This window comes from Chelonoidis abingdonii, chromosome 1, assembly GCF_003597395.2.
Source record: "Chelonoidis abingdonii isolate Lonesome George chromosome 1, CheloAbing_2.0, whole genome shotgun sequence".
Classification (NCBI taxonomy): domain Eukaryota; kingdom Metazoa; phylum Chordata; order Testudines; family Testudinidae; genus Chelonoidis; species Chelonoidis abingdonii.
Window position 1 is genome coordinate 336,748,891 of NC_133769.1, and position 23,215 is coordinate 336,772,105.

Consider the following 23,215-nt stretch of genomic DNA (forward strand, 5'->3'; position numbering starts at 1 on the left):
GGCCTTCTTGATAACCCCGCCCACTGACTAAGGCTCAGCCAATTAGCAGAGGCCTCTAGCTTTCAAATCTTACTTTGAAGCTCACAGTTAGCAGCCTGTCTTCACTCCCTTGCGCCATCCCTCCCTGCTAAAATGATCAGTTTAGTTAACAGTGACATTTAAATATCATCACTAGGTTTTCGTATCAACATTCAATAGATCAGTGGGGCAAGGGGAGTATGAACCTTTCAAAGTCTTTGTTTCAGGTTGTCTGCAGACTCTACAAGACAACACTGCAGAAGCTTACACTAGGTTCAGGCTTTGAGCCGCAAAAGTAATAATAAAAACATATATCTTCAACTTTTAACAGTCACGCAATTGACTTTCACTACGTCAATCTTAGCAATCATTGCTAACAATGATATCTTTATTGAAATTTTTTCATGGAAGCGTTACAGCTCTTGCAGGTACAGAAGATTAATGTTCATACAGAAAATACATCATGCATTACCACATGCAAATATAAAATATATTTTATGAATTCACAACTTCTCGGTTTTAAGCAAAGAGTTTTTTGTGGTGTAATCAGATGTGTATTCTAATACGTATACTTTGAGCCCAAAGTTCCATAGCAATATAACTCACTTCATAACTACTGGGAAATTCATTAGAAAGTGTGTGTTGTCATTAGACATCATGAAAGGTTCCAGTTCAACAGTTTTGGAGACTAAAGTCTTCACTTTCCCCAAACAGCCTGGCTTCCCCACACTACCCTGCCAACTTAGCTCCATTGCTGTTCTGGAGAAATCTTCTCTAGTGGTAGAAATGGTAGTCCACTGAAATCTATGGCCTCTTTGCTGAGATTTGAAGTTTGGACACTTGTCCAACAGAAACTGCATAAACACCAATAATTCATTTTACATATGCAACAAAGTTGTCAGTGGCTTTAAAAAAATATAAATTTAAATCTATTAAAAAAAACAACCCTTCCCCCCTTCATATCATATACTCACAAAGGCCTCATATTTTCCTTAGAAACAGTCTATAAAAAATTCATCACATTTTTCAAGCACATAACAATTAGCATACTCCAGGGAAATACTAGAATATAAAAAAATGCAATATAACATGGCTTCACATATTTTTACCTTACTAATACAGTAAATGTATATGGCTCTTCGATATTAATCTACCTTAGCTTCAATGCTACTGCACTTCAGTTTCTGCCTAACCATTATTCAGAACAAAATGCCATTCGCACTTCATGTATTTATTAAAGGTCTTTTCTGGGTCTCTCATCTACAAAGGAAAATTCAGGCATGTGGCTCAAAAATATACAGTTTAGAAGTCAAATACAATATTCACTTTTCCAGTTCTTACTTTTAAAAAGAGAACTACTGCAACATACAAAAACCGAAAGAAAGCTCAGTGCTTAAATGGTCTCTGTTGGGTGGCATGGAGTACTGTGGCTTGACACTGGTAAATTCACTGTAATTAGTTTAACAACGTTAATGTAACAACTGAGTCCTCAGAATAAATGCTAGTGTATCACACATTAACATCACTTAATTAGGTATTCCTCCACAAAAGTAACGTTGTTAATGTAAAGTTAATACATCATCTTCCATTATAAATATTGAAAGCATACATAATTTATATACACTTCTTTTTTGCCATTAATGCAGTGTGGGCAATGAAAACAGATTGATTAATTTAATTTTCTGGTCCTCATGCACACTGAGTTCACACAACACTATAGGGGAATGTTTAGCCCATCTCTGAAGCTAAAAATTAATGAACAGTTTATTCATATTAGATTGATGATTTATTTTAACACAAAACCTAAATTTTGGGCCTACCTAGTTCACAGTGTCCCTTTCGAGGGGATTCTCCATAACAGGTGCAGTCGGGATAGAGTTTACCCAAACACTTACGTGCTATATCTATACATGTAATAGGAGCTAAAACCCTGGCCCAATTAAACGTGAGTCCCTTACAGTGATTTTGGTGTTTTTTTAGAGGAATGGTGACAAAATTGCAGGCCGTTAAATCAATAGCCCGGATTTTCAAAAATAAATGCCTAAAGTTAATTTCATATTTAGACTTCTAGATAAGCTACCTGACATTCTTAAGTGCTCAGCATCCAGCAGCTCCCACTAAAGTCACTCAGTACATCTGAAAATCGGGTCACACTTATTTAGCAGCCTAACTTTAGGCACCTATTTTTGAAAAACTTGGCCAAAGGTTTTTTATTCAGTGTCCTCCTGCTTGCCATCCCACAAGTGCATGCCAAGACCCCTCTCCTTCTCCTAGATGATGTCATTAATTCTACAGTATAGTGGGGCACATGTCCTATTAGACATGTTTAATTCTGAGGTGTAGCTACAGCTACCGTCTCCCTAAAAGGAAGTCAATTTCACTCTTCCCTTACTCTCTAGAGTAGGAAACCCAGGATGCAATTTTAATGCTGAATCCAAGACTGATGAGTGTCAACATAAATGTATGGATATTAGAGAGACAAGGTGAGTGAGGTAATACCTTTTACTGGACCCACTTTTGCTAGTGAGAGAAAAGCTTTCAAGCCACACAGAGCTCTTCTTCAGGTCTGAGAAATGTATATTAGAAAGCTTGTCTCTCTCATCAACAGACGTTGATCCAATAAAAGTTATTACCTCACCCACCTTGCATCTAACAGAAATGTGTGTCTGCAGCATCACCGAACTAAAAAAGACTTGTCTTAGTTTCTACCAGCAGGCTGGAATAAAATGTGTGTAGAAAAAATACAATTTAAAATTACAAAGAAATGGCAAAAATAAGGCAAACTAAAGTCAATGAAATGCTAAATTAGGCAAACACTCCACCATTAACTTATACTGCTATGAGAAAGGCAGAAAGTCCATATTAAGGATTCGTTGAATTTTGTCAGACTTTGTATCTTTTATTTGTATTTTTTAAAAATAAAACAAAAAATATTTCAGGAAGGATTTAAAAAGGCATAACATGGACACTATGGACTCAACCCATTTCCCTATTGCACATGCTTATTGACTATCTTACAAGAGTAGGTAGTTTCATATATTATGAAGGGGCAAGCAATGAAATATAACTAGTAAAACTGCACAGACCCAATAAACAAGTTGTGCATTCAAAATATAACTTTAAAGCTTCCAACCACATTTATTTCAGTTATCAAAAGAATGTTTGCTCTTGAGCTAGACCCTGTAAGTCAGGTTTCAGGCCAGGATATTTTAATAGGTGAAATGGAGATAAAGTTAATGTCGTTGCTTAAAATGCTAAAAATCATGGTTTATATAAGGAAACTTCAAAATAATTTAAGCTACAGCAGCACAAAAAGCAGCACTATATTAAACTAGGCTCAAAGATCATTTCTCTAGAAAATACTGTGCAATAATATCTCATTTTTTCATCATTGGCTTTATAATTAGGCTATATAATACACAAGAACCTATCAGTTCATTGGATATGAAATTATTTTTTGGGCTAAACTTTAATATTTAACATTTCCCTTTTTGTTGTTTTGTCCAGTATCACTTCAACATTGGCTTTAAGATACAGTGTTTCTTCTCCGTTTGTAACACATTTAAGTGACTTATTCAATGTCTTTTAGCTTACAAATCATTCACTCAGTAGAGGTAATAAAAGAGGTAATTCACTCAGCAGAGGTAAAATAAATGTTACACAAATCAAGGTCTAGATGCTTAACTGATATCCAAGATTAGATGAATGTTTTAAAAAGGTTTTGCAAGAACACTGTACATGCTATCTCACTGCAAGCAAAAAGTATCTATTCCTGGAAGGTCACAAGATTTTTTTGGTATGGTATAGGAACACCAGAATACTGCACCTGGGGTTTTGTGTATGGTGAACACAGTTCTGGAGATCAACAATATATTCTGATAAAAATTATTTAAAAATTAAACACTTGTTTCAGTACTACTGCTTTATAATCTACACAGTTGATTCTGATACAGTATTTCCATTAAGAAACATCCATATGAAATGCTGACCCAGCCACTTTTCCCCCCAAATCAAACAGGTTTCCTATTCACTCTTTAAAACCTATTGGATACTTCAAGATCATACCCAGGGCTTCCACCCTGGAAAGAGCCGACTGAGGTTTTTGGGATCCATGGCCTGCTGTATGAGAAGGTTCACCTGTCCTCCCACACTGAGCACTGTTCCCTCCTCTACACCTTTCAGCTTCTCCTGAAGCCTCATCAGGACACGTTCTGCAACTTTGTTAAAACTCTGGTCATCTCTGATAGCAAAATAAAAATGACAAAGAATCAGATTATACATGGAGCCCAAATAGGATGAACAACTTTGGGTAAGAAGAAAGAAATATAAAATCCAAGGCAAGAAATAAAGCAGCACCTCTTACCTGGCTTTTCTGTTACATTTCTGATCACTGGTGTTGAGTGTGGAGTTGATGTCAGCCTCATCCTCTGGTCTCTGTTGCAAATACAATGCTTTCAAAGGATTCATGGTCCAGTCAAAGAGAGGATCATAGAGCAGCACCTACATAGGAAAGAATTATCTGTTTAAATTAAGTTTTAAACTACAACTAGTTCAATGCCCTAACAGGAAGAGATAGATAAAACAGCTGATGTCCATGCTAGACACCTAGGTCAGATCCTCTTATTTGGCACAATTCACTAGAATCAGAATGTCTCAATTAAGCAGACATGGTCCAGAATCAAAACCCTGCACCTCTGACCAGCCCCAGACACTGGAGAACTTCTGATCCAATCCAAATTTTGCTGCGTTGGCCCATCTCTACAATTAAAATGTCATTATATTTAACAATTAAATATTGTTATTGGTTTTCAGTACACAATCTAATGTTCCTTTTTAAATTCCTTTTTAATTTTCAAATTATTAAGAAGCTTGTGTAGCAAAACACTGTTGTTTCTCTTATTTTGTTGAGTGTTTGGTTTGTGTTAGCACTGTTTTATGGCTGTGCCTTGAATACTATGTTCTTTAAAAATAACATCATGTTGCCAGGGAAAAATACCCGAACTGATATTTTCTATTACACTGCATGAAATCACAACATTTTGTCTACTGAAAATACTGTATAAAAGAGATTTAATTCCCATGGCATTGGTCTTGGTAGGAATGCTATATTTCTCTCTGACTGGAAGTTTCTGGATACTGAATGACAGGCAATTTATTTTAACAATTTATATGCCTGAAATGGTTACCAGAGCAATGTGAGCTGGTGACTGTTTTGAAAAAGCTACATGCATGGGTAATTCTGGAAAATGCAATGGAACTACAATGTGAAAAAGCTTGTTACAAATATTCATTTGTAGCTGACAGTAAGAGTCATAACATTGCAGTCTGTATATATGAAGGCAGGGAATTAAAAGTTTTCTTTCAGTTTTCATCAGGAAGCATGAACAAACATTTACCTCCACGATAGTCAGCAAAGCTTCTTGGGAATTTCTCATAACAGCCATAGTCTTCTCACAGCATCTACAAAAGATTTTTTTTAAATCACATTTTTGGATTTTCTCCCATTTTAGTAAAACCAAAGAGTATTTTTCTATCATTTAAACAATTGGTCTTCATACCCTTCTCAGAGATTATTTTACCACAAGATTATCCTCACTGAAGCTTCCATTTTAGAAAATGACTGAGGAATTTCTGACCTGATAAATTTTTCTGACTTGATAAATTTTTCTGTTAGCAGCTTCTCTCTTCATTCTTCACTAATGGGCTAATGTCCCACACCTGTGAATTTGTAGACAGCCCAATGTTGTTGATGGAGGCTTCAAGACTAGCCATGAACTTCTGCTCAGGCCACCAGACAAGTTCTTCCTAAACTGTAGTAACACTCCAGTAACCGCTTATTAGCAACAACTTAACAAAAACCTGATATAATTGTGTTAAGGTTAATTAATGTATGTCTAAATGTCCTATTAAACAAAAAAATCCATTTGTATTCCAGTCACTTACCAGACTGCCAGGGAGGGTTGAATGAGGAGAGAAACTGCTAAAAGCAAGAGGATTAGCAGGTAAGAAATTTCTCATTCTGTTGCATGTCGCCTCATTCATCACTAATGGGAAGTAGTAAGCAGCGAATCACAGAAGTAGGGAGGGAAAGGAGAACAGATTTTTAACTACTATAGTAAAATAACAGGCAAGAATGTCTGTTCCCCCATATAAAGAAAGCAATATAAACTAAGAAGTTATCTGGGAACCAACCCAGTCATCATCATCATCATTATCATGTTCCCATTACGCTCTGGTGTTTAGGGCAGTGATGTAGCTCTTCCACTCTTGTCTGTTTCTGGCAAGGCTTTCAATGCTTCCCCAGTTGTGTCCCAGGTTTTTCAGCTCAGCTTCCGCAGCTCTTCGTCATGTTGTTTTTGGGTGGCCTCATTTTCACTTGCCTTCAGGTGCCCATCTTAATGCTATTCTGGTGATGGAATCAGATTCTATCTGAAGCACATGGCCAATCCGTCTCCAACGCCTCCTGGTAACGATGCTGCTCGTATCTTCTTGGCTGCAACGTGTGAATAGGTCTTGGTTTGAGATTCTTCTGAGCCAAAAGATATGGAGGATTTTTCTGAGGTTGTATGGAATGAAGACAGTTTCAATACGTCAAAAGCTGAACCAGCCCAGTAGTATCTTCTTATTAAAGGATGCCTCTGTAGGGGAATGGACACTTAACTCTGCAAGTCTTCCTTTGATGAGGCTCATACACTTTTCCCCCATTGCTCTCAGATGCCTACATACTGACTGGTCATCGTCATAGACAGTTTACTAGACTCGAACTGTTGGTCTGATCCTGCATGGCCATGTTTGTGGTCTTAGGTCAGACATGTCACTGACAGAGCTGTCAAAGTGAACTACAAGGATATGTACGCTGAGATTTTGGAGATTTGTTTTCCAGGTATGCACCCCTCCCCACACAAATGAATCTTGCTTCCACTGTGAGCATGAAAGGCTCCAGGGTGAAAACTGGATCAGCTGTCTGCATGTTGTTTGAATTCAGCTGCTCACAAAGGGACATTCAGATGTGATCTGAGAATGATACATAATTTTGCACTGCATCAGGTGTGTGGTTCCATGTCCCCAAAAGGAATTTCTAGAGGTGCATTTTGAGGAATCCACTCCAGCGATGAAGCCAAGGCATGGCACCAGCAATCCCAGCCACTGGAGATAACTAGCTAATGGATGAGCCCTGCCAGGACAATAAAGTTTTGGATCTCTGGAACTTTTTACAGAGATGATAAAATTATGGCCTGAGCCATGTCTGTTTTGACCTTGGGTGAGCAATTCTCTGCATTGGCTTCAAAAGCTGTTCTTCATTTGAACAGGGGATATAAATCCTTTGCAGGAGTGTCCAGTTTGAACTGGTCTGTTCCTCTGATCATTAATTGGTCATGTTATCCACTGAATGGGTATTGGTGTGTAACTTGCAACCTGAGCCTTGCTGTGACTATTACCACCTGTTTCTTAAGACTCTGGGTGCTGAGGAACACCCAATGTTCCTAGGGAGTCTCCCACCAAAGTACTAGTCAGCATGAGCCTGTTTACCTTCTGAGATCAGACTGTCCTGAAGAAAATCCAGAATAGCTGGGTAGCAGGGTTCTTGGGGGTTTTGTTTTCCCTTGATATCACAAGATAAACTTTATCCAGATTCAAGTTAGACCTTTTGTATTCAAGCTTCCTGAAGAAGAGTAAACTCCCATTCACTTTGGAGGATAGTGCAAGCCTGATTAATAGTTCTGTCCCAATAGCTAAGCTGTCAAGTATAAATGGGCTGGATGGGGCATAGGACCTTAGTAAAGGATGTCTGGTCTCATTTCTAGATGCAGTGGAGGGAAGGGTTTCTAACATTATGACTGTTAGGTAAAAACCATGTTTTCCTTGACTAGTGTGCAGCTAGATCTATCACACGAAAACAAATCAAAACTGAAGTTATACAGAAGACTCTCGACACCAGCCTTACAAACGACCAGTTTTATATGAGCAAGTTGACATGCCTTCATATTCTGATGCCTTCAAAAGCATTTGAAATGGCTTTGCAGTGGTTTGAAGGCAAGAAGAAAGCAATGCAGCGCATCATAAGGCAACTTATGCTACATATGTACAGTAACTTTGAGGTGTTCTATTTTATGAACTACTCACCATGGGCTGCACTAACAGCATAGGGTGAGTATGGCGAGTGCAGCCTAAGGGCTGTCAGTCAAGGTATCTGCTGGGTTACCTTTGCGAATCTGCACATGTGCAGAGGGACTCCTGGCCCGAGAAGTGCAGATTTCCAGAACTTGTTATGGTTGTTACTGCCTAGAACCAGTACCTTACCCAGCAACAGTTTCTGATTTTGTAACCTGTTTTTCTGTATTGATTGGTCAACTGATAATACCTATAAATATTGTATATTATTATCAGTTCTTTGGCAAGCAATCGGGCTAAGGGTGTGTGTGTGTGTGTGTTTGCCCTACTGTGATTCTGACTGACCAACAGAGCTCCAGTGCTTATGGTTTTACTTTTTTTTTTTTTTTTTAATAAAGTTTAAATAATAAAGTACTCACTGAGGACTCCAGAATTTGGATATCCGACCAGGCAGAGGAACCCACAAAGGGGCACTAGTGCCACGAAAGGGAAAGGCCTAGCAGAGTGCTCCCCTGCACTCAATCCCCAGTAAGATAAGGGTTCTACCTTAAAACGAAATGGTCAAGAGAAACTGCACCATCAATTTGTTCCAATGCCAAAAGGGAGAAAATCTAGTGGCCTGCGCTGATGGGAGTCTCCAGCAACAACTGACCACCTCTGAACGCCATCACTGGGCAGCATTAACCCATTAGTGATGAATGAGGAGAGAAGCTGTGCAACTGAAAGACAATATTAAAGATTCCATAATTGATTGGTACATGGTACTAATTCAGATTTGGTTACTCTCCATAGGAAGTTAAGTGTTCTCTCTGCACTATATTACATACTATAAACAATCAAAATTTATGAGACCTTCAGCTGCCCTCTTACACCTAAGAAGCATCGCTTACCTTCTAAAGACTCCCTCCACACCAGTGATGCCCATCCCATCCACAATGTCTCTGGTTAACCTAAAGGGAACAGTCTCTGGTGTGGGAAGGATTTTGCCCTGCTCAAAAGCAACCCCTGAAGTAAAAGATATAGTGAAATGTTACAAAAATGTTTCGGAAAAGACAACTGAAAGCTTTTTTTTTTTTTTTTTTTTAACTTTTCCTCTTACCTAAATCTATGTGCACCAATTCTGCAGTTTGCTCATCTATCAGGATATTCTGTATGTGTCTATCTCCAAGACCAAGTATGTAACCAACTGAAAAGAGATTATCTCAAAATGAAACTATTTGTATATAATCATGATTTGTAAAACTACTTTAAATTTTAGTGTACATGATTATGCCTTACACATTCACCTTTGTAAAAACATTAAAAAAATCTAATAGAACTTATTCATAGAATAAGCTTGATTTATGTAAACAAGTTAAAAAGAAGAGAAAAATAATACACACAGTTTCTATATATGTAGCACCAGTATAGAATACCAAAAGTCATGCAATAAGTTTGCAACCAATGAGATAAATTAGATAAAATAGGTGAAAGTTTCTGCTGATGTAAGTGTGCACAGGTCTATTTCAGAGGAGTTCTTCCCATTTGCATCAGCAGACAATTTAGCCCTATGACTTCAAAAAACTTACCCAAGAAAGAAAGTAGATTAACAGTAAAATAAAGTATAAGTCAAAAATATTTAATATACAGTAGAATTCTCACATCTGGATTTTGCTAATCTATAAATTTTATAAACACATACAAAAGCAGCAATCTTTCCTCACTTTTCAGCAAAAAGATTTACTACGAGATGCTGTAGTGAGTGACTACTAGCAAGGTTTCATATCTTTACAATACAGACTATTTCATAAGTTCATTCTGGCATATAATAAATAACTACAATTGTCAAAATAAACGTACAACACTGCATTTTGTAATGCATGATCTTTTCCTTATTAGCTGACAACAAACCCACTAATTTGCTAAATTCAGTCGTTCACAAATAAGTCTCCTGGTCATATGTCAATGAATAGATTCTACTGTACTGTATATAACATTGAATTCCAAACATGGAAATAAACTCGTGTGTGAAAAAGTATGAAAGACTATGGTTCTGTACAGGGCTGTGCACACCACTTAAGCTGCATGTTGAGGTCTTAAACACGTCCTTGGGCTGTGTGCAGGCCCACTGCACAGGAATTTACCCTAGGAGAAAGCATACATGCAATATGCTAAGTATGTTCATCTTATATTAAATAGGGATTCTTGCCATGTTGTTTAGACCTAAGATAGAGCCTACTTTAACACTCACTCTGCTGTCGGATGTCTTCCAGAACCTAAATATTTATTTTAACTCCAGAACTCAATTATCCAGGAGTGAAGAAAAAAAATATCAATTTTACCTTATTAAAAACCCACTTTTTGCATTTCCTTATTAACTGCAGCAGTCGTTAGATAATTTTTTCCTTCCAAATTGAGTATATTACTGTAAATACCACTAATGATGCTGGTGCACAAAGAAAGTAAAAATGGAGCCTTCCTTTGATTCAGTTCTTGGGGGAGGGAGGCGGTGGAAATCAGTGTTTGACTAGAAATATATTTTAAATCTTCTAGGACTTAATCTTCTAAAAAGCAAAAGAGCAATGTTTGATACTGGCTTTCTAGTGAGACACATGGAATCAGTGTTTCAATAAAGTGGGTGCTGGAAGGCATTATTTAAAAAAACCCCAACAACCTGTTTTTGTTATTTTTTATTTCCCATTCAATATGTCTTAGCTTAATTGCTGTTACCGTAAAATGTTCTAATCTCCTTGTTTATAGTTATACTAGTTATTACCAACAGTAGGTTTGAAAATATATTATCTTGAAAACAATGACAGCAGTTGCTTTACATACCGATTGATGATGTAGCCACACTGCGAGTATATGCCAATCGTTTCTCAAACCAAACAGCTGGGTCCAGGAATTTTTCCATGCAGAAATAGCGAAACACAGGTTGAAAATTCTGGCAAATGTCCATAAAGATGTTGTATTTCTCTTCAGAATTCTGTTTTTGTGCATCCTTTAAACAAACCACAAATAAATTAGGTACTTTTCACCCATTAACTGGTTTGGATGGAGCCTACGCCATTCTTCGGAAAGAAATACACAATGCTCTACTCCCATATCAAATGCTCTCTCTCTAACATAGACACACAATCTTCTAGCTGTGATAAAACTTCTCTGTAGTCATGTTAATAATTAAATTATTTTCTAGTTTTCATAAATTACTGTGTTCTCTCATTATGATGAAAAACACTGACAAATGTAAATTAATTCTGCAAAATATGGCATACCCTGTTGGGCTTCCACAAAAGGTCCATTCTGAACTTCAACTGAGCTTTGATAATGGAAGGGATTATCACATCATACTATTGGAGATCTAACTATAGTTTGTTCCTTCACATGCTGATTTTTTACTTTATAATTTAGACTTTTAGTAGTTAATCTCAGGTTATTGTCATATAAACCTAGAAATCTAGTTAACTAGTTCTATTTCACTTCTCAGTTTTTAATATTGGGTTTATAACAGAAATGTATTCATTAACACAGTACTTTCTTTTTTTAAAAGATCAAAACTCTAAAGAATCTCTGCATGACAATAAATGAGCAATATTTTTTGCTATTGTGACTCACCATCATTGTCTTTTGACAGTAAGTACTGCTGTAGTCTTTTGGCCTGTATCTCCTGTGAGCTCCCTCTTCAGGATTCACAAGGAATTCACCAATGGGAGCTGTCCCTGAGCACCACTCCAGGACACCACTTCTCTGAGAAAGGGGAATCACCTGGGAAAAGAATACCGACCCACAAACCTAACATGTATCTCTTAAAAAGGCATATGTATTAGAATAGACTGTACAATTGAGTTCAACATACCTTGTTATGATCTAGTGTATCTGGGGCAGCCCTCACTGGAAATGCCAAGGTTAGGGCAGGCTACAAAAGGGAGAGCAGATACTCCCAAGACTGATGGGGTAACACTGAAGTTAAACTCCTCAACCAGTCACAAACGGTGCTTCTGATTCCCCACACTGGTTATCAAGAAGCAAAAAAGAAATCACACAGTCCCCTTTATTGCATCCCAGTTCTCTGACTCCCAGTCAGCACCGAGGGCCAGTACAGTGAGAACTTCTGTTCATATATACAAAATGTTCTTCCACCCCAAAGGGTCAGCCACATTACTATGTCAGTATAGGTTTGGATCTTACCCAAAATACCACACTACCAGCTAATCCTTTAGTGTCTAAAACTAAAGGTTTATAATAAAGAAAAAAGAAAGAACAAGAAGCGAGATGTTAAATGGTAAAACAGTCACATACATAAAAAGAGGTAAAAAGGAGGATTGAAGACAAAATAGAAAAGATGCAGCTGCCTTTTATAGTCTTTTGCCATGCGGCTTATGCTTCCTTTGTTTCAAACAAAAGCTGCCCAGCACATGGCTTGGAAGCCTTTTCTGTCCTTTTCTGGCCCCTGCATACCTTGCTAAGTCCCCTGCCTTTTCTCAATGGGTCAGTTATATAGCTGATGGGCCATCATGCAGGCTAGGCAGTGCTGATGCCAAAATGTCTGAGGGTGTCACCCAGAAGCATAGCAAAAGTTTGAAATACAGACATATGTACGTATCTGTAACTCATAATATATGGATGATACAAACATATAAACAAGATGATCATATCTGGCAAATTATAACATTTTTGCAGATATCTTACATGACATATCTAACATAACTCATTGCAATTTTACAATATTGGTATTCATAATATCCTAAAGTGTCCTAAAGATTCCATACAGCATCACACTTGTTTTTATACAGCTTTTTCTAAGCAGAACTGGAAGACCTCATTTTAGCAAAAGAAATTGCTAGGGAACCATTTACAGCTATTACTAATTCTTCAATACAACATAATTACGCTGCTGAGTTTCCATGTTTGGTCAGGTAGTAAAATGATGCAATGATTACTAATAGTTCAACACAAACGTTGCGGGATTATTACAAGCAATTCCGTGGATTAAGTTACCACGTAACAATTGCAATGAGCATAAGTGAAACTGAAGAGATTGAATTGATCACAGTGTCCCATCAGCCAGTTTTTAAACCATTATCAAATCTCACAAATTTAGTCTATTGCCAGGTACTAGTGAACAGATGTCCACATCACAATGGCTCTAACTGCCCCTCCTTGTTGGTTGCCTTAGCAGACTGAATTGGTACAGAGACTAAACAATCATCTGGCTATTGAGTGGTGGTCATCTCGTTTAGTTTTGATTCCTTCCTACTCCTTTGTTTTTTGTACATCTTCTGTACACAACCCTTATGAAAGACTTGAAATCTGATGGATTATGAAAGACTTGAAATCTGATCGTAAAGAGGGAGTTTGTTTTCATGATAATTTCTATTACATACATTTAAAAACCCTATGAACACTTTTCCTTCCTCCCTGTCCTCCTTCATTTTGCATGTTTACAAAATATACCAAGTTTGACTGAAGACTATTTAAGCAAGACATAATGAAATCCACCTATGAGTTCTTGAAAGTATTATAGGATACATAACTAATTACGATAAATCACTTCACAGACTGAAACACATAGTTTCAATTTGTCAAAGACAAAGCTCATTCAACCTTCATTTTAAAACTATTTATTAGTAGCTCACCTTAATTCTTATATGTTTGCACACACCATACACATTAGAGGGAAAAAAAAAGGGGAAAAATCTTATGTCCAAACTAAATTTCTATATCCAGAATTATTAAATTAATTCTTTGTCTCATCAATTACAGTTCTGACATTCAGATCCTGCATTTGCAGATTTTGGATTGGGCTTCTGGACTCAGCTGAACTTGTAAGGGATCCTACAAGACTGAAATTAAAGAGAAGTCTTAAATGATCTCGTGTGCTGAAACTTAATGGTCAGCAGTTTATAACTGAGTGGCAGTATACGGCTTTCTTGTTTTACTGTTTCAAGTCTCTACAAAGAAAGCTTCCAAGGTTATTTAAATAGACATCAGGGCACCAGATAATTTTTCCATGGACTTTACAGACTGGAGAAAATTAAATGGTAACCTTTGCTTTATCTGAACTCTGCCCCACCTGAGGAAATAGTTAATTTCTTGACAACATATCATACTTTTAGCTAGCTTTTGTGTTATTGAGATAAAAGAAGAGAGTAAAATTGTCACACTACACAAGTGCCATTTATCACAACTCTGCTGCAGCAGCAGCTGGAGGTTACCTTATATCTTCGGATGGTGAGTTTTCTTTTTCTGGTTTCAGTGTTTTGCTGGAGCAGTGTATTGCACATCTGGAAAACCTGCTGCATGACAGCATCCTGTCTCAGGTCATCTCGGCCCTTTAAAAGAAATACAAAAAGCAATTAAAGGACAATTCTTCTAACATCCAACTTCCTCTTTATTGTAATAAACGTGCTCTTAGAAGAGCAACAGCCTCCATAAAACATAAAAATTAAATCTTCTCCTATTCACTCAAGTCAAGCTATGCAAATATAATTAATACTTGGTTTTGCAGTACACTTCAGAAGCTTGAAAATACAGTTTATCTATCAGTTTTTAATTCCTTCTTCGCATTGAAAACATTTTATTTTTGATTTTTACGGTTTCCAAAAACCTGTGTAACTTACTTATGTTAGCATCCTTTTAAAGATGTCATTTCATTCAACACTACACCCTATTCCATAATTAGCCATAAGGACTGCAGATCGCAGCTTTTCCAGAGGTGTCAGTGTACCACAACTGCAACACAGTCCTAGTTACCACTGCCAGAGATCTGTAAAGCCCACATTTCCCAAGATTAGTTCTATATCACCGTGCAATCAGGTGGGCTAGAATGAAGCTGGTTGAACTAATGCAGTCACTATTTTTAAAGCCACTTGGGAATGCATAACGGGAGTTAGAGATCATTAATCAAATCAATCCATTCTAAAGTAGCTTTTCTAGAATCCTGTACATATGTCTGAAATTTCAAAGTCTCTGCTTTTAAAATCTCTCCAAATACTAATCCTTTTATTTCTATGAAAATCGAGACTAAACACTTAGAATAAAGAGTTTCTACCCACGTGATTCTATACCAACAAGCATGAACTTTCGAGCACATCTTTCGTTAGCAGTGTAAAAGGACAGTGCTTTATTTCAACCCACACTCGAGCCACTAGAAAGAACATAAATAATCACACACTTCGGCAGGTCTCATATGCTACCCAGTAGTGGGCAATAGCACATGTGCACGTTGTAAGAGGACAGAGATATACAAATTAGTTTATTATAGAGATACTTAGTGATTTCCTTTTCAAAACACTTGTATAAACAAACATACTCAAAACAACCTGTAGTGGGGAAACGGACAGAGATCTTAAGTGATGCACCCAAGCACATAAGAGAAGTCTGCTAGAGAGCTGGGATGAGAACTTAAGAGCTTCAGGCTTCCATTCCTGTACTCAGATCACAACTTTCTCCATAGCCCTGATTTTTAAAGGTATTTGGGCATTGCAGTGCCTAACTGACCTAGGAGCCTAACTCTCATTTTCAAAAGGCGGCATAGGCAAGTCAGTTGAAGTCAGTGAGGGTACATCTACACTACGGGATTATTCCGATTTTACATAAACTGGTTTTATAAAACAGACTGTATAAAGTCGAGTGCACGCGGCCACACTAAGCACATTAATTCAGCGGTGTGCGTCCATGGTCCCAGGCTCGCATCGATTTCCGGAGTGTTGCACTGTGGGTAGCTACTACATAGCTATCCCGTAGTTCCCGCAGTCTCCCCGGCCCCTTAGAATTCTGGGTTGAGAGCCCAGTGCCTGATGGGGCAAAAATCATTGTTGCGGGTGGTTCTGGGTAAATGTCGTCATTCCTTCCTTCCTCCAGGAAAGCAACGGCAGACAATCATTTTGCGCCCTTTTTCCCTGGATTGCCCTGGCAGACGCCATAGCACAGCAACCTGGTGGGACCCGCAAACTGGTGACGCGATAGTGCCGCTCACGGCGAGGCAGTATCTCCACATGTGCACATGTGGCGATCGCTAGGAGCGACAATTCTCGAACTCGGATGCCAGTGCACAGGTAAAAGCTGACATGAATCCAAGGACTTACGACTTGGTGGTCAACTCCAATAGACGCCTGCAAACGGACACCGGGCCTGGCCCAACCATCCCTCTAACCCTTGGGAGGATTAAGACCCCAAAAAGATCTGAATCTGAACAAAAGGGATAGGAAACATTATTTATCCCTATCCCTCACCTAGATAGTCCTGGTTTGAGGTTGTGACAGATTTCTTTCTCTGGCAATCTCTCTTAAAGTATCTCGAATCCACCTGCTTGGGTAAGAACGCCTGGAGACCACACGGGTACAGCCATAGACTTTGAAGATAGCAAAGAGTCAAAATTTAATCAGCGGGAAACCCATATCTTTTGGAGATATCTCTGTCTGCTTGAAATGCAGTTTCCTCCTAATTACCTACACAAAACCTTCTGGAGTCCAAGTCTCATCTAGCTGTGATGCTCCCTAAGCAAAGGCGCACTGTCTCCAAACACAGGATTCATTTATTCGGACAATCAGCTGGCCTTGGTACAAAAGTAGAGCTGTGTTGGGCCTGCTCTGTGTTAACACTGAGCTGGCAATGCCCCAAGATGTGCAGTGCAGCTGCTCTGCTAACACATCACAGGTTGAGAGTGGCTGGAGAGCTCAAAGGGGCATAGCAAAAGCTGAAGTGGAGAAGGGCTCAGCCTCCCAGAGCGGCAGCAAATCAGAGCTTTGGAGTGCTTGCAGAGCAAAAAGCGCCTCTGGCCACTAGGGGCCTGTCTCGATTTTGCCAAATGTGTGTTAGCTCAGCTGGTGCAAAAGTTATTTAAAAAAAAAAAAGAAAGGGAATGCATTTTCCGTCAGGTCCTACTCCCGGTGTTAATGTGGAAGAGGCAATGTGGGCAAAAAAAATGCATAAGCGGCATTGTCCAGGCCCATTTAAGAATGGTTCTCACGACCGTTCTTCCAGACATTCCTCTCAGCTAGCCAGATTCCCACAGTCACTTGCACCCTTTGCAAAACTGGCATCTGCCGCAACACATCGTGAAAAAGAAATGTTTGTATGACATTATATTCAGAACACCGTGAAAATGTCACCAACAAACTGGCCCGGTTATTTGATTTTGGGTGGGGCTTTTTTCTGAGATTTATGAGGCACAGGTTTCCATCATGAAAGCTGTGGGAGTTAGCTAAGGGACAAAATCCACCCCTTGAAAAATTAAATCCATCACCCTTAACCAGAGTGAGTGAAAGTTTACATAGCAACTATGCAACTGCCTTCATAATTTAATCAAGCTGAGCCTCCATCCAGCCCATTTTTGTGCCCCACTGCTTAAAATCCACCAGAATAGGTTCAGAGAGCCCGCGCCTTGGCAAGAGAAGATTCTGAGGCTCTGGTCATAAACAGATTTTAGCTTACAGGTTAATGTCTCCTTTCACACCTGTAAGGGAACAGCTGACCAGAGGACCAATCAGGAGACAAGAATGCTTCAACTCTGGTGAGGAAATTTGGTCTGGGTTTCCTTTGATCGGTGGTTCCTCTCTCGGAGGGAGGTCCTGAGAGAGATCAGAACCCATACACTACAACTCTCAATGGCTTCTTTTCAAAGGTAGTAAGTACAAGGATAGAAAACAATAATAGTCTTTTAAATGTTTTGCCTGATTTCTTCTTTTGTATTTGGCTGGTGGAGTCCTTTATGTGTATTGGCTATAAGTACATGTTATAAAATTGGTATTGTTTTTGGATAGGCTGTTTATTTATATCACATTTTTAATTGTTTATTATATTCATTTTCTATAGAGTTGAAAACCCTGTACTTAACCATCTAGATTGCAGAGAAACTGTTAATTCTATTCTTTACTTTCTCTTTCCCCTTTTTTTTATAAAAAGTTTTGCTTTTAAAGGGACCTGTTGATTTTTTTTTCTAGTTGACCAGCCAACCAGGAATGGTGTGGGAGAAAGGAAAAGCCAGGGGGGAGGGGAAAAACGCTGTCTGTGTTTAACTCTCCCTAGTGTCCCAGGAAGGGAAGAGCCTAGGGGAAAGACGGAGGGGGAATCCTTGTGTTAGATTCTCTACCTTAGATGTGTAATTGCAAATCTGGGTGAAGGGGAGAGAAAAAATTTTGATCTCTCGGTGGTTGTTGTGTTTCCAAAAACCGTAGTTGAAGTGAGGTAATCTCCAGTACCGACCGACCAGGACAGGGAAAGATCTGGGGGGAAGGGAAACCAGTTACTTTCCTTGTATTTAAGATCCAGGAATCCTGGGTCTTGGGGGTCCTCCAGGGAAGTTTTGGGTGGACCAGAGTGTACAGCACGGAATTCCTGGTTGGTGGCAGCCTATCAGATCCTAAGCTGGTTAATTAAACTGTAGAGCTTTCATGCTGGTAACCCCAATCCTTTGGACGCTAAGGCTCCAGATTTGGGAATTATTAACCATGACAGAGGCCGAGAGAAACAGAACAGGAGACTATATTTCCCAAAGTTCACCACGATGAGAGCTGTGGCCACTGCAATGCAAATGGCCAAGCAGGAATACAGGATCGTATTGGCCTTCCCCTCTTGGGTGGAACTGGAAGGCAAAGAGCTGTGGGGAGCACGACGTTAGATCTCTCAATGCAGGATCACCACTCCTAATCATCCTCTGGGGAGAGACCAGGACGAAACAGGTTCCCTAAGAAGAGAGATGACGGACAAGGGAAGGGAAGGGATATCACCGTAAGTAAATACCAATGAGGTAAGTTCACAACTTCCCTGTGTTCCATTTTCCATGTTGGGAATCACTCTTCTTTTGGAATATGGGAAGGGCGGGGTGAGTGTGACGCCCAGTTTGAGAAAGCCCCTGAATTAAAAGGAAAGTGAAATCCTCTCAGGCCTAGTGGAAGATATGGGGCAGGCTCACAGGACCATTTTGTTCCCTGCAATAGAACACTGAAAGCACTCGAGTGACCCTGGGGATGAAAGAGAGAGAGACTATCCTGGTTGTTGGCACAGGCCAACCCAAATTAGCAAAGCCAGGAACGGACCCAAGCCTCCCGACCCCAGGGCAAGCTCCTGAATCACAAGCCACCTTCATACAGCCCAGCTCACCTTACCGCCTCTCCCAGCGCACTACCTGAGTTGTCCATTTGTGGTAGGAGCAGTCCAAGATGCATGGCATGTGATGTATTGTTCTGCTCCTCTCGCGGTGCCGTTATAGGATAGGAGCCGTCATCATGCTTTCTGGGAACAGTACGCCTGTGTCACAATTCCCATTGTCAAATTGTCAGTCAAGGACCTTGCCCAATCATTTCCTCTCCATCATGCAGAATCATAGAAGTGTTTTGGATAATATCATTAGTCCTGTAATGAATGAATGCATCCGAAGCATAGACTTCAAGTTCAAGGACATTAGAACTTTTTGTGCAAAAAAACAATCTTATGTCCAAGAAAAAATACAGAAAATCATCAAAAAGACCAAGGAAATAACACACCAGCCGGACCGATAAGAAATTGTTATAAGAATTTGGGAAATGCATGCCTTGGGTCCAGGCGGCCTGAACCAGGAATTATTCCTCTTTGGAATGTGTGCTAGAAGGCCAAGTAAAAAAGGCAAAGAACCCAGACATGACTGAATGGACCATAATCAGTTGCTTGTGATTTTCTGCAGATCAGGGTGCGTTTATTGATCCATCAGTGTGGAATACGGAATGTGCTTGCGGCTCCCCAGCATCTTATGATCTATCGCGATGGAAGAACCTAATTGGCATTGGGACCATCCAACTTGACCTGTATAGTTAATTTTGGTTGTGATATTGGAGGTGAGTAAGGTCTGTTTTGTTATCAATATAGAAGTATTTAGAGTATTATATACCAACAACTGTGTCCAGTATCTGCTGCTCCCATCCGTAAGGGAGACCTCTATTGCAGGTTCTAACAATTTTTTGGGTGAGAGCCACAGAGGGGATTTATTAAGTAGTGCGATTCAAGATGGATCTTACAGGTTGGAGGAGTCTTATTAAGACTAATAAGGGTGACTCCTTATGTGAAATTTGAACAGATTTGGTGAGGGGGAAAAAACGTCTAGGAGACACTATGTGGTTATATAATAATGTTAAAAAATACATGTTTAAGAAATAAATAAAGGTGGATAGAGGAAACACAGTGGACTAAAGTAAAGCCCCCCTCTGTTAAGAAGGAGATATTGCATGTGAGACATGCCTTGGGTGAAAGGTGCAGTGGAAACGATTAAACATTTGATACCCTTAGAAAACAGTTTGAGAAAGTACAAATGTTAAAAGCCAAATGCCAGTAAAAAAGCAAAAAACGACCGTATAGGCGTTGTGGCAATCGGTAGAAAGGCAATGCATGGAGGGGCGGAATAGTGCAGAGCTCCAAACATTACAAGAGAAATTTAAAAGCTCCAGGCAAATTTGGAAGCAAGGAAGTGACGCAGGCACAGATAATGCAAACTCAGAACAAAGGGAAACAAAGGAGGAAGTGGAGAGACAGGCATAATGGATGGAGAGATTAAAGCAGACAAGATAATAGATCACAAGTGATAAAAATGAAACAGTTATTTGATATTGACTAACGAAAGGAAGAGACTTCACAGCGTTCTCACAGTGGGAGCCAAAAAACTATAGGAGCATGAAAAAGCAAAGTGAAATAGACTGCAAGTGCGGCGGTGTCAAAAAAAGAGAAGGGATTTGATTCGAATTGAATTCCAGGATATTAGTAATGGAGAGGATCTGCGGAGGGGGTAAGAAGAAAGAAATTGACCAACTGGAGAGGGGCTTAAACTAAGTTTGAGCGAAGAAATATAGAAACGGCCGGAAACCTAAGCCCAGAAAAGTGTGTAGCAGTGAATAAACGGAGAATCAACTCATTAAGACGCAGTGAGGGAGAATACAGTCAGAACAACACTAAATAGTGCCTGTGAGTTCATCAGATTAAGTTGAATGGTAAATCATTAGGCCAGTGAATATGAAAAATTTAGCACTGGCTAAAGTACAGTGGACAGAGTTAGGAGAAACAGAGAATTTAAAAAGAGTGTAGTGAATATCAGAGGGGTAGCCATGTAGTCTGGATCTGTAAAAGCAGCAGAGAATCCTGTAGACCTATAGCTAAGAGACATTTGGAGAATGACTTCGGGGGTGAATACCCACTAACGTCTGTTAGTCCTAATAAGGTGCTACAGGAATTCCTGCTGCTGTTTAAAAATGAGAAATCTATAGTTAGTCAGGCAAGCTACTACTGAATGAGATTAACAGGCAGTAGATCAAGGAGAGAATACTTGGACAGGCAGCCAGAAGCACTAATTTGGTGAAACCAAGCACCCAAGGATGATGAGGTTAACTGTAAGGAATACGCATTGGGAGCACTGGAAAATAGTAATGCCAAACAAATAGAAAAGGGAAGCCAGATAGAAGGATTGAAAACTCAGAGTACCTTTGTTGAAGCAATAAACATATTCAGATGAAAGTGCTTATAGATCAGGATACGTGAGAAGAAGAAGAGGATGTAAGAGGACAAAACCCCAAGGAGTAGAGGGTGGAATAATCAAAAGAACCCAGAAGGGAGTAAGAGTGTGATCGGAATATCTCGGAGGATTAGAAATTGAGGGGAGTAGATATGGATAAGTGGGAATGGAGAAACGTACTGATGAACTATCAAAAGAAATGCAAAAGATGGAAGAAGAAATGTTAAGAGCAGAAGAAGGTTGCAGCTGTGCAAGATGAGGGTTCAAAGAACCCTGTCTATAGAGAAGCCCTGATACAAGTCCTTCCACGGAAATGGTCCTCAGGAGCAGGAATGGTAAAACAGATGAAGATGGGATTCAAACGGAGGCCCTAGGACAACTGTCATTGTGGAGATTGATGGATCCAAAAGATGCCCTCCTTGGTATATGGAAGCAGCTGTCAATATGTCAAATCAAAGTGATGATTTGGACTTGATACGTTCAGAGATTTTTCGACCCTGCTTTGCGTTACTTTTAAGAGACAGCAGTACTTATTTAAAGAAATTCCCCATCACCTATACCGCACTCCAAACTAATTGCATACCAACATGGGGTGCAAATGCTGGTATCAATTACCAGAGAGAATTGAGAGAATGTCACCATCCTATGTAATAACATATTAGTGTGGGGGGACACTGAAGAGGAGTGAACCTGAGCGGACTAAAGAAAGGTGAGACTCACTAGAACGGTTTCAAGGCTAAAGAGAAAAGCCAACTCAGAGAGAGTGAATTATTTGGGGGTGGACCTAGAGAACAAGGAATCAGGAGATACAAATAGGTGAAAATATTAATGAATTTTACCAAAGGCCAGAGTTCTCATGCATTGAGGGATTAGGAGAGTTTAACTATTTAAGAACCACAATCTGGAATTTTACCAACTCCTCACATGGACACTTTCTACGTTACTGAAAAAGAAAGTTGATGGAGGGGGGCCTGAACAAGAAAAATGGTTTCGTAATTTAAAACAAGCCTTGATGCTTAACTCCAACACTGAATTCCGCAGAGATAAGCAAGGCCATTTGTGAGTAAAGTTGGCAGCAAACCTAAACAAAGTCCTAAGCAGTGATATGATGCAGAAATTGGCAGGAATTAATAACAGTAGCATACAAGGCTAGAAGATTAACCCCTAAGGAAGAAGCAGTTTTGGAATTCTGAAATGAAATGTTTAGCTGCCGTGGGGGCCATTGGAAGCTTTGTTTGACCTACTGCACACAGCCACTATTATAAATAAACAAAAGAGCGGAACGCGAGCGCTCCCATATATTTGTCAGAGAACTGCAGGGAAAGAGGACGGAGAGAGCCAGAGGCGGCCCAATGGCCCTTGATGTTAACTAGCAGAGATTTACTATGAAAACAAACGCAGCAGTGATGTTCCCAAATATGCCCTCCTGACAGAAGGACAGAAGCAACGAAATGCTTACTTCCCAGAAACGAACAAAGTCAGTTGAAGAGTACCCCCAGTGATTGAATTTTAAGCCTCTGAAAAAAGAGATTTGCTTTACAAGATGGTAGTCATACCATCGAGAACTAAAGAAGTATACGGGATATGGCGGCTGTACATAGTTGATGGGGCAAAACTAATTTCTGGTTCTAT

At 39.4% G+C, this 23,215-nt stretch overlaps 1 protein-coding gene across 1 annotated transcript in view; it reads right to left on the reverse strand.

Annotated features, from left to right (window-relative positions):
* Window positions 1-376: 376 nt before the first annotated feature.
* The window catches only part of ATM (ATM serine/threonine kinase), a 119,421-nt gene continuing 96,582 nt past the window's right edge, over window positions 377-23,215 (reverse strand). The window contains exons 55-62 of the mRNA XM_032790683.2: window positions 14,325-14,441; window positions 11,725-11,874; window positions 10,945-11,110; window positions 9,230-9,316; window positions 9,021-9,135; window positions 5,415-5,478; window positions 4,382-4,518; window positions 377-4,258 (exon numbers count right to left, since the gene is read on the reverse strand). Coding sequence (XP_032646574.1) covers window positions 4,078-4,258; window positions 4,382-4,518; window positions 5,415-5,478; window positions 9,021-9,135; window positions 9,230-9,316; window positions 10,945-11,110; window positions 11,725-11,874; window positions 14,325-14,441 — 1,017 coding nt within the window. The 3' untranslated portion in view covers window positions 377-4,077. The remainder of the gene's footprint in view (window positions 4,259-4,381; window positions 4,519-5,414; window positions 5,479-9,020; window positions 9,136-9,229; window positions 9,317-10,944; window positions 11,111-11,724; window positions 11,875-14,324; window positions 14,442-23,215) is intronic.